Below are 15,969 nucleotides of genomic sequence, written 5' to 3'. Positions count from 1 at the left end.
GGAGAAAGTAGAAAAGCAAGGAAAACTTGGGTTGACATCCTTTAAGACAACTTTGGATATATGCCAAGGTTCACTACAACATTTCAGAGGAGATTTGAAGTTAAAAAGTGCAACTGTGATGGAAGGAGGCTTGAGTTTACAAACGTGGGCACATCCACCAGCTTCCCTCTCTATCTTTGGCTCCACATACGCCTCATACCAACCTCTGCTGTGCATAAAGCAATCAGGAAAGGTTTAAGCCTAGGAAGCAGAGACATAGGGTTTGAACTTTGACATGACAGAGTTGATTGCCTATTGCTTGTCAGTCACATAAAGATTCTCTTCCTCCCATGAATCTGCTGCTGTTATCTGAAGTGCATGAAGATGTGTGAACATAACTCCTGCGATCATCCTGCGATAAAGTGAGAGATGACCTATGACCCTATCCCAGATCTAAGTTTGTAATTCCCTTATAAATACCATAAATCTGCGGGCCTTCATTAAATTATCATTATTATCATTATTATTTTTCATTAAGAAATTTGCCTTGAAATTAGTGTCATGAAAAAGATCCCAGGACGCAGACATACAAATTTTACAGGATCACAAAGATTCCTGCTGAAAAAACTGAAAGTCCTCTGATGGTGGCAAATCCAGTTTGAAGTTTCATAGATGACACACACACGCACACACACACACACACACACACACACACACACACACACACATACACATACACATACACACACACACACACACACACACACACACACACACACACAGTCGTGACCTAGTTTTCACTTAATTAAGGTGTCAGTAATTACCACTCCTAAATAGTTGACAACACCTTGTTTTATGGTGCTTTAAGGATATCATGGCTAATAGCTTTTAACAGAATGAAGGTGACGGCGAGACGTGAGTGCACATAAACCTTTTTCTATCTGTTTTGTTTGAGATAATTATTGGCTATTAAGATTATCAAAGATAAAAAAGCTGAGATGCCACTAACAAACAGTGAAGCTGTTGTGTAACTGCGTATCACCTGCAATTAACATGAAAACAGAAACGGAAACTCCCTTTCTCGCTCTCTCTGTCCTTCTCTCTGTTCTGTATAACTTTGTTTTAATTGACATTTACATGTAAAAAGTGAAAAAAGTCTTTCCCGCTGCCATAGTTTTCCATTAAAACAGATTATGGATGGAGCAGTTACCAGTGAGGGCCAAATAACCTTTTGTAATCCCCAAAGAGGACATTTAATTAAATTGGCTTCTTCGCCATCCTCCTCTTCCTCTCCTGTCTCTCGCCTTCTCTCTGTGCCATGACATACTGTGTGACTTGCTGTAGACACAAATGCCGCCCCACTCAGGGTGAAGGTGTTGTTTGGGGCGTAAGGAGGGGGAGCTGAAAGACATTGGGGAAGTTGTCGGTCGTTACTGTCACCACAATGTAGAGCATGAGGAAGAGGCGGAGATCGGGAACATTGGGTAACAGGAATGATAGGAAGGTGCTGATTGGGGTCAGAGGAGAGGCTGGGGTGTAGGGTGATTCGTAAGCTGTTAACAGAGTGTCTTCTCTGAAAGCCTCAAGTCCCATTACACGGTTGGGTAATGGTTGATTCTCCTGTCTTAAACATTTACACACACACACACACACACACACACACACACACACACACACACACACACACACACACACACACACACACGCACACGCACAGACAGACATGTATTCAAACTGCTCGAAATATCAGTGACAAAAACCTTGGACAGGATCAGAGGCCAATCAGTGTTTGCTCCTGCCAGGGGATGGTATTGATGTGTGTGACCTATTCGTATCCCATATAAGAGGCCTGGCAATATAACACATTCAACATACCCGCTTACAATAGTGGCAACCTGGCAAATGCAGCAAATTGCCTAATTCAACTGCAGCCATTTCCAAAGCAGTGTGTAAGTAAGCAAAAGAAATTGGCTGTAAAAGAGTTTGGGCACTGAATGTGTTTTATGTGAAAGCAAAGGTTGAAACAGTGAGAAATGAGCCACTTTAGCCCACGTGTGCTGCTCCTCCAAGGGCTTAGACACATGAACAAAGTCTTTATTGTCTGAAACAGATTGACATTGTACTCATCAGTCTGCATACAATCTCCATAACAACAGAGTAAAAACAGATCTTCCGGAAAAATGTGTGTTTATTGGCATTTATATACAGACAGCCTTTATTCTGTACTTTGCTGAAGCCCCCTTGGCAGTGACTTTAGTCTCGAGCCTTCTTAGGTGTATTGCTACAAAGCTCGGCACGCTGGGGTTTGAGGATCTCCTTCCATTCCTCCCCCGCTAAACCTTTCAAGCTCTGTCAGAGTGTAGAGGAGAGGATCAGGAGGGATACTATGGATATCCGTAGATGTTCCAGTCCACTCTCCGTCTGGGCCGCGTGAGGATTATCCACAGGCTCTTCCAGAACGGTCCGAACCAAAGATTGCGTTGAGGAGGTAATCACGAGCATTGCCGAGTCTTCTCCAGATGCAACGCTTGATCTGTAGGACAAAGAGTGTATATTTAATGTAACGATTAGACATCCAATCAAGATGTAAAGGTTGATTATTTTGCACCCTGCAACATTGACTTGATGCTTTTTCAGTGCTATGGGAAGTGAGGAAGCACCAGGTTGCCGGGAGTTAACAACCAACGTGTAAATCAATGATTACAGTCCATCAAAATGAGCAAAATCGGATCAAAAAGCAGACACATGACAAGAATACATAAGGGCATACCTGTAAACAAAATCAGAGCTCTCCGAGGTAAACCAGCCGAGCCTATTTATTGACTTTCCCTTTGAAATCACTTTGCATGAAACATGACCTTGTTTTATTGTAAACATTTACTCAGGTTTCCATGTTGCAGATATGTTGAGTAAAACTCCTATTCCATACCGCGTTTCAAAGTATTGGAATTTATTTTTTATTTTGTTTAGAACATACATTTTCTGACACTGAGCTGCTCTTGGAATTCAGTTGATTTATTTTCAACGTCCTTTTATTGTTATTTCCTTGTGGACAGCATCAATAAGAAGAGAAGTGGGAAAGAAACTAGTCCCACCAGCTCATATTTGATTGGTTTAATCTGGGTTATAGAATGTGTCTGACACTCTTGACTCATTCATGGCATTTCAATGGTTTAACATGAGCTACATGTTGTGTTGGGTGTCTGGTGGATTTCACCCTGTAAAATATGGCAATTTCAAACCCATAACATCACTTTACAGAGGCAAAGCTGTTTATTTTCTTATCCTTTATGAAGCCAAATTAACTAAACTTCTTTCATGCTGTCTTTTTAAAGCAAAATGTATTTTTCACATTAGTTTAATGTCCCAAAAAAGGAGACCAGAGTCTTGGATTGATAGCCACATTTTATTAGTATAAAACGTTTCTTTGGTGTTCTAGAAGGACTCTGTAGATTAAATAAAGTCATTTTTGTACTCCGTATGCGAAAGCTCAAATTAATTCGCAGCTGCTTGCATATCGTATTTTGGTTGATAAGTGACTCCACATAGGCTGGTGTCAATGCTAGAAGACAGCATCATAACCCTGTAACGTGAAATGCAGACATTTCAATCTATAGCCGAGAGACAGGCGATTGGTTTGGCCGGGTTTCCATCATCATTGTTTAGTGGGCTGTGTGATATATGTGTGTGCTCTGATTGCTCCAGCTGTTTTTTTCTTATCCACCAACATTTGTGTGTGTGTGTATTTTCAGCATGGGTTGTGTTCATGTGGTTGGTACCCACCAGTAGTACTCATCATCAACATTTTCATTATTGTAATTTTTTTGGCCACATTTGGGCTTATTATTGCCACTATCATTCAGGCTTTTCTGCCGATTGTTTGTGCTGACACATGAGGTTGGAGATTACACAGTTTAGACTGGCCTATAAGCTTTAAGTTGCCTTTTTCCTTTTCTTTCCAGATGCAAACTTTTCAATTGTCTCGGTCACATATTGGCAAGCGTTCACCTGCATTTCAGGCGTGGTGATCAAAGTTTGTTGTTTTTCACTCATTTCAGAATATAGGATAATTTTCCTGAGCAGTTTGGACATGCGGATGAGTCAAGTGCAGCCTAAGGCAAATGTCAGTGTATGGGAAGATGTCCTCAGGCTGAGCTGTCTGTGCAAGTGCAGCATATCCTCGGCTGTTGGAGCCTCTACGCTGCCGTGCCACGAACAAGCTGCCACTAAACTGATTTAATTTGTGATGCTGACCCTTTGTGTTTACGATAAGCGGTTGAAATATTTTTTTCCGCTTGTTGTTGCTCTGTCTCTTTTGTTGGGAAACGGCTTAGAGCTGTAGCAGTCTGTCGACGAGTTACCCAGCCATTCTCTTCTGTGAACTGCTCTGTTTCAGTCGTCGCTGATATTTAGGCTGGATTTGTTAAAGCCGACGTCGTCACGCACACTGGACACGTCTCGATCTGACTCCTTGTTGTTGTCGTGGTAGAGATAGGGGATCGGCTTGGCTTTGTGGGTTTCAAATGAATTTCCTGTCTTTTCTTATTGTTTCTTTTGGAGGTTCAGGGAGGTTGGGCTCGCAAACATCTTGGCATCAGTGTAAGTCAATAATCCCCTGAGCCAGGTCAACTACTTCAGACTGCAGGTCACTTGCTGGACATCCAGGGTGAATGTGTAACATGCCTATATGAATGAAGGATAATCATGGGCTAAGTATGTTATTGTGCTGTTGTAATTGTTTTTCTGCTTCTGAAGAAAATCATTTATTGTTTGAGACTCCTCTTGGCCATGCAGAAGCACGCACTCGTAATGCTGGCGCATAAATCTGACCATGGACTCCTGACGTGTTCCTGCAAACAAGATAATGAGAAAGAAAGTGGCAAGAAAGAGCGCAGAAAGCTATGCACTGACTCACAAGCTACTGGAGCAAATGAGGTCGGTGGCGATGGAAATGCCCTCGATGGCGTTATTAGTAATTGTGCTTCCCACTGTTTCTGGGGATTGCAACATATCATTAGATCCAGTGAGATGTATTAGTGTGAGGAATGGCAAAAGTACCAAGTTGTATCTCCGTATGGTCCTTCATTAGGCACTAATCCACTGATGATCTTTATTAGAGGGGAGAGGAGTGTGTGCGAGTGTGTAAGTGCATGCACATGAGGCGCATTTTGGCATCCAGGCTCGGTATATTAGCCGGGTGATTTATTATCTGGGCAATGCTGTCCCTTCTTCCCCAAAGCTGCATTGTGTTTTTGCCAATTAATTCTGAATCTGTTAGGACCACAGAGCAGGAGGGAGGGAGGGAGAGAGAGAGGGAGAAAGAGACACTAATTCAGCTGCATGGAGTGAACTGAGTCAAGTGAAAAGACAGTTTCTTATTTGTCATTGGTTATTTCTGCTCTTCTATCTTCCTTTGATGTCTGCTTATATGCTTTCCTTTATGCCCTCTGATTCATGCAATTGCTTGCTCGTTGTTTTCTTTTTTCTTTGTTTTCGTAATTCCTCCGTCTTTGACCTTTTGTTGGCCTTCTGTTTCTATAACAACCAGCAAGGTTTTTTCTCTGTGTTTCATTCTTCATCCTGTTCTGTGACACTTGCTGCTTTCCTCCAAACTACTTACTTGTTCTGAAAATCGATCCATCCACATTTCTTCTGCCGGTGCTTTTCTAACAGCCTTACTTTGTTATACACAATTGTTTTACAGCCATCCACACACAGGCATTCTCTAGTCTCTGAATCGACAATCGACAATCAGCCACAGCTGCAAGGCCCCTGAATTCAAACGTTATTAGGCTGCAATTTCACCAAAAAGGGCCAATTTTTGATAAGACTTACACAGTTGTCTTAGATTCAGATGACATCTGAATCCCTGAATTCCATTCTTAAACAAATTGGTTAGAAGTACTATCACTCATCAGACATCTGCTTGGGCCCGATACTTGTCACCGTTGATCCTGCTCAGTTGATAATCCTCTCCCCTGTCTCTTCCCGTCAGGTCCAGAGTGGTACTTGGTCCGAGTGGAGCTGACTGTGACTGACGTGAACGACAACGCCCCTGAGTGGAGCATGATCCCTGCTCCCTACCTCGCCGTGGTTCCCCCTGATGCCCCAGCAGGTTCCTTGGTGTACAAGCTCCACGCTCAGGATGGGGATGAAGGTAACAACGGTGAAGTGGAGTACTTCCTGTCTGACGGTACGTAGTTTCACCCTCCTGCATCTATCTGGTATCGTATGTAACTTATCTTCCTTCCTGTGCTTCTTGTATGAAGTAGTAAATATGTATTAGCGTTGTAGTAGGTTGAAGTTAAGTTTCAGGGTTGTACTTACATGAAAAACGGAGCAAGCCTCCTATTTCAAAATGAATCTCAATTTATACATGTGCTTAGAAATACTTTTAGTATTATTACTATAATTTGTACTTTTCGTTTTTTTTCTGTCTGTGAATGACGCTGACTCAACTCATAAATGCTTTCTGTGCCTCAGAATTAAGCAATTTCAAAGTGTCTCTTGAAATTTTAGACTCCACTGTGCAATTAAGTGTTTTATGCTTGTGCAGTTATCTACCACTGTTATTTATTTCTCCACCACACAAAGTAATTGCTTTTTCTTATTGTCTGCTATATAATGATTTCCCCTGCCTATTTTTGAAATATGTAAAACCACTTGCTGTAAAGAGGCTGTGTCCCAGTTTGCCCATGGGACTTACCAAGAGCAGAGTTTGAGAGGAAATGACGAGAACAAGGCAAACATTTACCGCCTAAAGCCAACTTTGCTGTCGTCTCGGTTGATGCTTTGTCCATCAAAGCATTAATCGCCGCTCTCTGTTATCGTCTGTGCACTGCTCGTGAATTTAATTATGCTCTGGGGTGTGGACGCTGAACAGTGTGAGTGAAACTGTTATCCAGATTGATTCATAACCACAGTCAGCGACAAGGTTGTTAATGGAAGTGGTACTTCACCAAACCCAAGCTGTTAAATAATACATTAAACCGGCCTTTGATGGGGAGTGAGGCTGTAATGTCTTGTGAGCTCTGAATGTATAATGAGATAAATAAACAGGAAAAAAGCAGCAACAGGAGCTGATGGACCTCCAGAACAGTAAAGCTTACCTGTCTCCACACTGTACCTTCTTAAGCCACCTAAGTGGGGCTGCTTATATCAAAATATTATGAAGAATTAAGCACATTCAGAGTCAGTTTCTTGGCATTCTAGTTATCAAGTCACATCCAGTCCGCACCTTTGATATTACTGGGATTCTTCTTGTCTTTCTGTTCATCTTCCCAAAACCTAGGAGATGGGAAAAGCACACTATCAAATAATAAATGAATCAAAACAACAAATGAGTAATGTTGGAGTATTGGGTAAAGGAATTGATAGCTGTGAATGGCAACGTTATCATGCGAATGTAAGTTCTCATGAAGGTAGAATGAGGTAGACAGAGAGAGAAACAGAAAGAGATCAGTCCTTGATCATTTGATTGCACTGTAATATTTCGAACATTTAAAGCGATATTCTTCATTTCTCCCATACTGCTGTTTGACATATCAGTGATTATTAAAAAACACAATCTCCGTCGCCAATGCGAGAGTTATTTCGAGAGAAATGGTTATACCTCTATGAATGAATAAGTGGGCTGAAGCGTAATGACAAATTCCTATCAATTTCCAAATGAATATTCTGTTGTGTGTCATTTTCCTCTCTGATATCAGCCGTATCACGGACCCGAGACAGAGTATTTAATATATGTATTATAATTGTAACTGGGGGTGTTGCTGTGTGAGCGTGTCTTCTGCTGCGATCAAAACGTGTTAAATGTCCCGGTAAAGTTCAGAGGTTGGGCCTGAACGCGACTGCTCTCCTGCAGGTGGCGATGGTCGCTTCGAGGTGGACAGGAAGAACGGCCAGGTGCGGACCACCGGCCTCCCCCTGCAGCGGGACCGTGAGTACCTGCTGACGGTGGTGGCTGCAGACCGCCTGGGCAGCCGCAGCGCCCCCGCCGTCATCTCTGTGGTGGCCGGAGCCCGACCGCCGCAGTTCACCAACGCCTCCTTCACAATCGCCATACCGGAGAATACACCTGAGGGGCAACCGTGAGTCTACACACACACACACACACACACACACGCACACGCACACGTCATACGCACACACGCGCGCGCGCACACACACACACAGACACAGACACAGACACACACAGAGTGCATCTGGATACTACACTATGTTCATGGTTGAGCAGAGTGAATTGTAAAAGAGTTCAGTTTGAATTCTTCTACATTTTTAATGCGTTGCCAAAAACTATCTCATTTGTTCTTTTGTTGACCTATATTCCTAATAATTAAATATCAGCATTAACCGAAGCGGGTATTTTTATTTATGCACCCCAGGAGTGTATAAATGTGTTGTGCTCTCTGTGTATTTGCTGTAATTGCTGCCAGCTCTTACACACTGTGCAAGTGTCGCTAAACATTGCGACTTATAAGCGTTCTGTGGCAGAAATAACATCAAATGATTATAGCATAAGTATGGAAGATGTTTTCTCAGTTGAAATATGTCAGAAAAGATTCAATGATAGTACACCCATGCAAATCTGTGAGTCATCACATAGAAGCATTCTGCTCGCACACCGTCAAGATTCATGATTCATGTGTACTATCTGCCTGAAAAATCATCAATTTTACATCACCTGCGTGTTCGAAAAGATGAATTCATAAAAAGCTCATATATATGATATACACACAGTATAAGACCCCCAGCTACGGATGATCTCTGTCTCTGTCTCTGTCTCTCTCTCTCTCTCACACACACACACACACACACACACACACAAACACACACACACACACACACACACACACACACACAGTGCTGTTCTGCACAAGTTAAACTATTCAGTCAGCGGACTCCCAACCAATTCCATTGCACACGCTTATTCTTATGCATTAGAATACGCTAACACAACTACACCATTCGACATGCAAGGTAAATGTCTTCTTAAGATGCTGAGGTCTGAGTAGCAGTAGCTATTAGTAGCAGCGTGGTTGCAGCTAGTGTCTTTGGGTGGGTCTCATTATCTCCCTCCAGCGTCTTTACTTTGACTGACAGATCTGACAAACCAGGGAAATGAAGTTGCGTTTCAAATGCGTTTGTTGTTTACGTCAGTATCTTCATGCAATATATGCCAAAAGCCACAGATTGAGCGCCAAATATGCAACATCATATTGCTCTGGTCTACTCTTCTGGACCACAGTCTGCCACCCTGTACCTGACCGCTATGTTATCTACCTGTCACTTGGCTCTGCTCTCAGCTTCGCTCAGGTCACCTTTTCCCTGATTCTTTCCACTCCACTTCCACTCCTCCATGCTTCACTTGGGTCCCAAGTCCGTCTCTGCCACACAGAAATGCACTTCTGTCCAGTCTACTCTGCTCTCATCTCTTCTTGAATCTTTTTATCTACTCCACTTAATCCCATTCTGCGTCTTCACTCTACTCTTCCTTCTGTACAGTAATGCACCGTACTTAACCCGACTCCACTCTCCTCAGCAATAAAGGGATGTCCCTCTCTTGACTATTCCCTTGCCCTGCTCCCATCAGGTTTACTCTGTTTTGTTGTTGCTCTCCACTCTGTACTATATTCCACTCTATTCTATATACACACTATATATACTATAAGCTGCACAGAAATCGATGCTACACACTGTACACTGATCTACTGCACTCTTTACCACTCAGTTATTCACTTGTGTTCATTGTCTCTTTCTATCCCCCAGCTTCTTGGTCACGCCTGCTGTGTCCTTCCAGAAGAGGCCCATCAGCTACAGCCTCCTCATCAATCCCAGCAGCCTCTTCTCCATCGCCCCAGAGACAGGCGAAATTAGCCTTACGCGGCCTATTGATTATGAAAGTGACCAGCATCGCTACTTGCTCTTGGTCAGAGCCAGCGAGGGCCTAGACAGCATGAGCAGTGCAGCAGAGGTCAGTGTGTATGAGTAAATCTATGTGTGTGTCTGTTCTATTATTCATTTCCATTGTCAAATTCAGTCATTGGTTGTTGTTCAAATGTTAAGATTGTTTTTGACACCATAAGGTTGTCTGATCAAGGCTTTTGGCCATGTGCTCACACTCAAACACACAGGGCCGTTGTGTGTTTGTCATGCAAACAGCAGCTGCCTCTGATCTGATTTGTTCCACAATATTCTCACTTAATAGATTGAGAATGTCGGCCATCAAATATCAATTGTGTGTGATTGCCGTGAATTGCATGCAAAATGACTAGAATGAAGTATCTTAATCTTAGTTTATATACAGATATACATATAGACATTACTGTAAAATGGCCAGACAATGGTTGTAAAATCTCAGGTGGATTAAACAACTAATTTGTTTACGATAATGAATAATGATATACAGTATTGTCATTATCTGTTTTTGTTGTCTGTTATTTCTAAATTAATTATTGTTTAATTGATTTCAAATTGCTGTTTAAATTGTTACTTTATTGCAGCCTGATTGGTTGTGTGTGTGTGTGTGTGTGTGTGTGTGTGTGTGTGTATGTATAGGTTTGATTGGATGCATTTAGTGGAATTGATTGCTGCTCAGGTTGTTTGTGGGAAGCTCTGAACATTACTGTAATTGATTGCAGTGACGATAAAAACAAGCAAAACACTCCAACAAGCTTCTTTTAGTTTTTGCAGAAGAGTATGAAGATTGTGTTGTAAATACCGTTTCATTAGTTTTGACTATCTGGAATGAAAGCGCTGGGATTTCCTCATGTTGTCAGGATGTGAGGGCAAACAGCAGCTGACCGCTGCAGGCAGCGATGCATCTGGTCTGGTTTCCATCAGCACGCCGGCCTCAGGCTAAAACATGTCCTCCCTCCACTGATCTGTCCACCCCGGGCCCTGTGTGGCCTACACAGAGACAATCAGCCAGCAAAGTCAAACACGGGAGACAGAGAGAGGCGTGTTTGTAGAGGAAGTTAAGGATGATTGATCTCCAGGTTTGATGCAGGGAAAAGGATGGGAGGAAAGGATGGAAGGAAGACAACAGATGGCAGGAGTGAGCGCGCGTCCTCCTCGCCATAGTTCCAGAGCTTTGTCACTCACTTCGCTACACCGTAAAGCTCAGGTAGGGACTCAAAGCTTCTACACACAGTCCTACCATCCACTGAAAGCCATTCAGCGACCTCTGACCCCTGCCTGCTGAGTCAATCACTAATAGAAAGTATGGACACAATGACGGGCCAAGAAATCTGTCGATTCCATCTCAAAACAACACATTTATCTGAACACGTGACAAATAATGAAATGAACTGGGTTTGCCCCCTTAATGGGACCATCGCAAATCCCCGGCTGAGTTACACATCTTCTGAGTGGAAGCATCCGCCTAGGTCGTCTGTTTGATCTGCACAAACAATGGGGGGATGAAAGCAGAGCGGAGACCACAAGACTTTCCAAAGCCGCAGCTGTTTTCAAAATCACTTTGCTGTCAGTCTAACTGTCATGTAAATGAGGAGATGGCGAATGATGGAAAGATGATGGAAAACCTGCAGAATCGAGCGCAATCCTGATTCCTCTTCTTGCTCCCCCCACCCCCCTCATATTAAATTTGATCAACATATCTGTACGTTCCTGGGAGGAGATTTACGGTGAAGAGTCTAAAACAATATATTATTAGGTCAGAATGATAGATTTGCTCCGGCAAGCGTTGACTGTAGCATAAGTGGACCAATAAAGACTATCAGTTCCAGGCATAACGTATAGAATCAATGTATTTGTCTGGAATTCACCTTGGGGGCGCTGAATATTACTGTATATGTTGCACCACGAGAACTATCCAGGAATTTAAAGTACAAACATTGATCCAAACTACTGAATCAGACGCCACATTCGTTTAAGACGTTTAATCAGCGTTGTAGCGAGCAGCTCTGAGTAATCCGTGTTCTGTCCACAGCTTAGGCCGCCGCGGACGCACCGAGCTTTAATGGCGGCGTGCTGATGTTTGCACCTCGCCGCATGCCGAAGAGAATTACAGCATCATCCATTAGCCGACGTAATAGCGAAGCGGGGAGGAGAATGGAGGCCCAAGTAATGACTCATGTATTTCTACAGTAAATATTGGCGGCGAGATGGACAGTCAACATCTAAGCACTTAAACGCTGCCGCTGTATTCTACTCGCCGCTCTGCTAAAAAATACGATGGGCGCCTCATTAATGGTTGCTAAGTTTGGCTCCAAAGCTGTGCTCTTTTGCATAGCAACAACATAGATTGAGCGCAGGATTTCACACTATTATTGAACAGCACGCACCACGCTTGTACGGTGGCAATAGCCTTTAGCATTAGCGTAGCCCGGGACAAACTCCACGCCAACGTTTGTGCTCACCAAGGAGCTGCGCGCTGACGTTTTGTGTATGCAGGCCGACAGAGAACAACTTGATTAATGCGCTATCTGTACCTCAGGAGACTTCCGTGGAAATTCACTCCAAATTGCCGCCATTGCCAATTAATCAGCGTTGCCTGATGGCTTCGCAGTTTTTCTGAGAGGGTGAGAGAGTACGAAAAGTGGCGGCACCCAGAGATTTAAACATCACATTGCAGATATTGCCTTAATTTCAGAGTTGTGTTTATGTTACAGCATTAACTCCTTCTGCACAAACAACGATTTGCATGCGAGGCGACGCCATTAACAGTAATTTACCGTAGGTTTAGTGATTATCCCCCCGGCGCTGATGTGTTTTATTCAATCAAGGAGGTTTAGAAATTGGATAATGCTGATGTTAAACACCGTAATTTATAGATTCATACCTTATGGTGCAACTACAAACAATATCGCTACAATAAAACGTCTTCACAGTGAAATAAGGGCCTTGGGTCAGATTCCTGGGTAGGATGGAGGATGTAATCGCTAGTATTGATCATCAAGAGGTTCCATTAACCTATTGATTACTGCCGCTTCACTCCTGATTTGATGCAGACAAACCTGCAGTCACTCACAGAATCGTCTCCTGAACCATAAATGGTGCGCGGTTTCCAACATTTTCCAAGAAATGGTTGTTGTTGATCTTTCCACGTAGGCCCTAATTTGAAGGCAAACACGTCGAGCTTGGACGCGTCTGTCTCTCTGCGAAGCCCCCGCAGCATCTGCCTGCGGCGGCAGCAGATGGCAAACAGTTTCATGTCGGCACTCTGCGTGGTAGACACCTATAAATGTAAATATTTGATACGCTGCCCTTCCGCTCCTCCTGTCTTGTTCCTTTAAATAGGCAATGTTATCTGTTTAAGTACTCGCACAGCGGCCAGGAAAAAGTCAGAATTAAAAGGATTTGTCAGATTTTATTGTTCATTAGCGTGACCGCGATCTGCTCTGAGCTTCATCACAAGTCCCGATAATGGACAAACACAGTCTGTCTAGACCAGCGACAAACAAAACACGTCGTACCCGTTTGGAATAAAAACTACACAAGCCTCCGATTTATGACTTCTCTTAAAGCTGTTTGTAGTCTGACAAGATTGAGATTGAGATTGGAGTGTGTGTGTGTGTGTGTTTGTTGTGTGTATTTTTGTTTGTGTGTGTGTGTGTGTGTGTGTGTGTGTGTGTGTGTATCATGTTGGCAGACTGCCCTATCAAACAAAAGCCACACAGAGACGTGTTAGCAAGAGCGAACACACGGGGATCGGAGATGAGGAATCGCTGAATTAACACTTCCTGTTCTGTGTTCTGTGGTCTAAACACCACAGCTGTAACAATATATGGCATCACATAACTTCATCCATAAAGTTTCTTCTGGATTTTAAACAGGAAACATCTTGCAAACGAGACACGCAACCCAACAAACTTCTAGTCGGTGTAAATAAAAGTGCCTGCTGGAAAACTGAGCTTGAAGTCTGAAGCAGCACCTTGTTATTTAAGGCGTAAACACACTGAATGTCTAAAAAAAACAGGAAAAAAAATAAAAAATTGGACCGATTTCTTCAGCAAACTCGAGTTTAGACTTTGTGCCACAGCTGCAGTTTCTTGCAGCGTCGGTGTTGTTTTTCATCGCACTCGGCGTTCCAGAACTCTCTCTCTTTCTCTCTCCCTCTCCCTCTGTCTCTGTCTCTGCCAAATGAGTGAGCAGAGGTGGTGTATCGGTGCCGTGTGGACCGAACTCACTGAGCATGACTTTAATTTGCAGGTAGTTTCCAAGTTTCTCCCTGCAGGAGTGATAGCTCATTGGCACCATTAGTTACCTAACCAGCCTGAGACCTGCCTGCAGCTGCCCTGCACTGCTCTCTGTGTGTGTGTGCACGCGTGTGTGTGCATGTGTGTGTTTTAGCTCATCTTGCTTTATTACAGCTGACTTCCCCTCTCTTCTCATTCAATCTTCCTTTTCCTCAGCCTTCACTCACCCACACATAAACACACACAAGTGCGTTAATATATTTTGCTGAGCCTTTACACACACACACACACACACACACACACAGGCTGGTATCCAAACACCCGTACAGGCACACACAGTCTGACGGACAGCGGCCAACACACAAATCACCCCGGGGAGTTGACTTGCTCAGGTTTTATTGTGTTGTCTGTTGCTTTGATGCTGATCTTTGCTGAAGGATTAACTGATATTACAGTGTGTTTGTGTGTGTGTGTGTGTGTTAGGGGCACCGGTGTGTTAAAATGGAGCAAGGGGTCAGAGAGGCTACGCTGCCAGCCCTCTGTCACTGAGTGCAGCAAACAGGCACTCAGCATCTGGTGTCTTTTGTGTCCCTGATGAACTGATCAGCCTCACGCGCACGCTGCCCCACATACAGCACACAAACTCACACACACAGACTCTTGCACAATCTGCGCTTGTTTTTTTAGCCGAGGGTTTGTGGGAAAAAAATAAAATAGCTGCAGATTGCATTCTGTGCTGACCTACCGAGGAGACCCCATGGTGCCGACGCTGCAGCAGGGAGCGCAAACTGAGGGAGAACTTAAATCAAGCAAATAATGGAGAGTGTGATCACTAGGAGGGCGGAGTCACCAGAAGGCCAGGGTCAGTGCATGAACACCAATGGCAATGCCTGGTGATGGAGTTTTTTAGCATAGTTTCGGCACAGGAAGCTGGGAAGTTGTCCCAGCAGTGGATGATGCATAACGCAACAATTCAGCCGTGTATAACATAACACTAAAGTGTGAACGTTCTGCCAGAAATTAATATATTTGCACTAAATGCTCTTAATTTGCCGGGAAAGAGAAAAGAATTGCGCATTATTCGTTGTCAGCAGGTTCAATAAATAACAATAACCTCTGATTAAGAGAATGCCGGGAAAGCGTTAATTAAGTGGAAATTACTAGACTGTGAATGTAATGACTTCATTAGGATGGTACAGCACACACACACACACACACACACACACACACTAACCAACACTGATTTAGAACAAACATTTGAAGGCACAATTTGCTGTGATATATGTTTTTACTTCTTCACTTGTTTGTTAAAAGCCTAAATATGCTCATAGTTCCCACACATCTTAACTCATTCAAACTGCTTATTATTCTAGAAATAATACTAAATATGAAAATATCATGTTTAAATGATGGTGGCATTGCTGCTGCAATTGATCTCATGTCTCAACTCGGTGGTGAAGTTCCACCATTGAGCAAACTCAAAAGACCAGGCCCCCTGTCGCCCCCTGGTGTATGCGTCCTTTAATTCTGCAGTGTAACAAAAAGTACTGAAGTGTGTTTGTGAGCGAAACAGTCAAACATAAGATTATAACAAATATAAGGTTTGGGTGGGATGATTAAAATGGTGTGATGACTCTTACATTCTATTCTGTCCCTCACAGGTCCGCGTTGTCATTGTCGACGAGAACGACTGCGTTCCAGAATTCCTCCAGTCCATCTACAGCAAAGACGGCGTGCCAGAAACCGTGACCACAGCAACGTCCCTGCTGCAAGGTGAATCTCTCACTGCGTGCTTGTCTCTTTGCTCTGCACACTTATGCAAATGCACATT

At 43.4% G+C, this 15,969-nt stretch overlaps 1 protein-coding gene across 1 annotated transcript in view; it reads left to right on the top strand.

Moving 5' to 3' along the window:
- Positions 1-15,969, top strand: part of LOC142996137 (neural-cadherin) — a 189,234-nt gene that overhangs the window by 45,813 nt on the left and 127,452 nt on the right. Inside the window, exons 2-5 of the mRNA XM_076147040.1 lie at positions 5,975-6,172; positions 7,844-8,069; positions 9,748-9,952; positions 15,800-15,911. Of these exons, the coding sequence (XP_076003155.1) occupies positions 5,975-6,172; positions 7,844-8,069; positions 9,748-9,952; positions 15,800-15,911 (741 nt within the window). The remainder of the gene's footprint in view (positions 1-5,974; positions 6,173-7,843; positions 8,070-9,747; positions 9,953-15,799; positions 15,912-15,969) is intronic.

This window comes from Genypterus blacodes, unplaced genomic scaffold (genome assembly GCF_046128005.1).
Source record: "Genypterus blacodes isolate CSIRO-AG114 ecotype Tasmania unplaced genomic scaffold, CSIRO-AGI_Gbla_v1 ptg000036l_1, whole genome shotgun sequence".
Classification (NCBI taxonomy): Eukaryota; Metazoa; Chordata; class Actinopteri; order Ophidiiformes; family Ophidiidae; genus Genypterus; species Genypterus blacodes.
The sequence above is the reverse complement of the archived record's forward strand: the minus strand, read 5'-3'. Positions and strand labels throughout refer to the sequence as shown.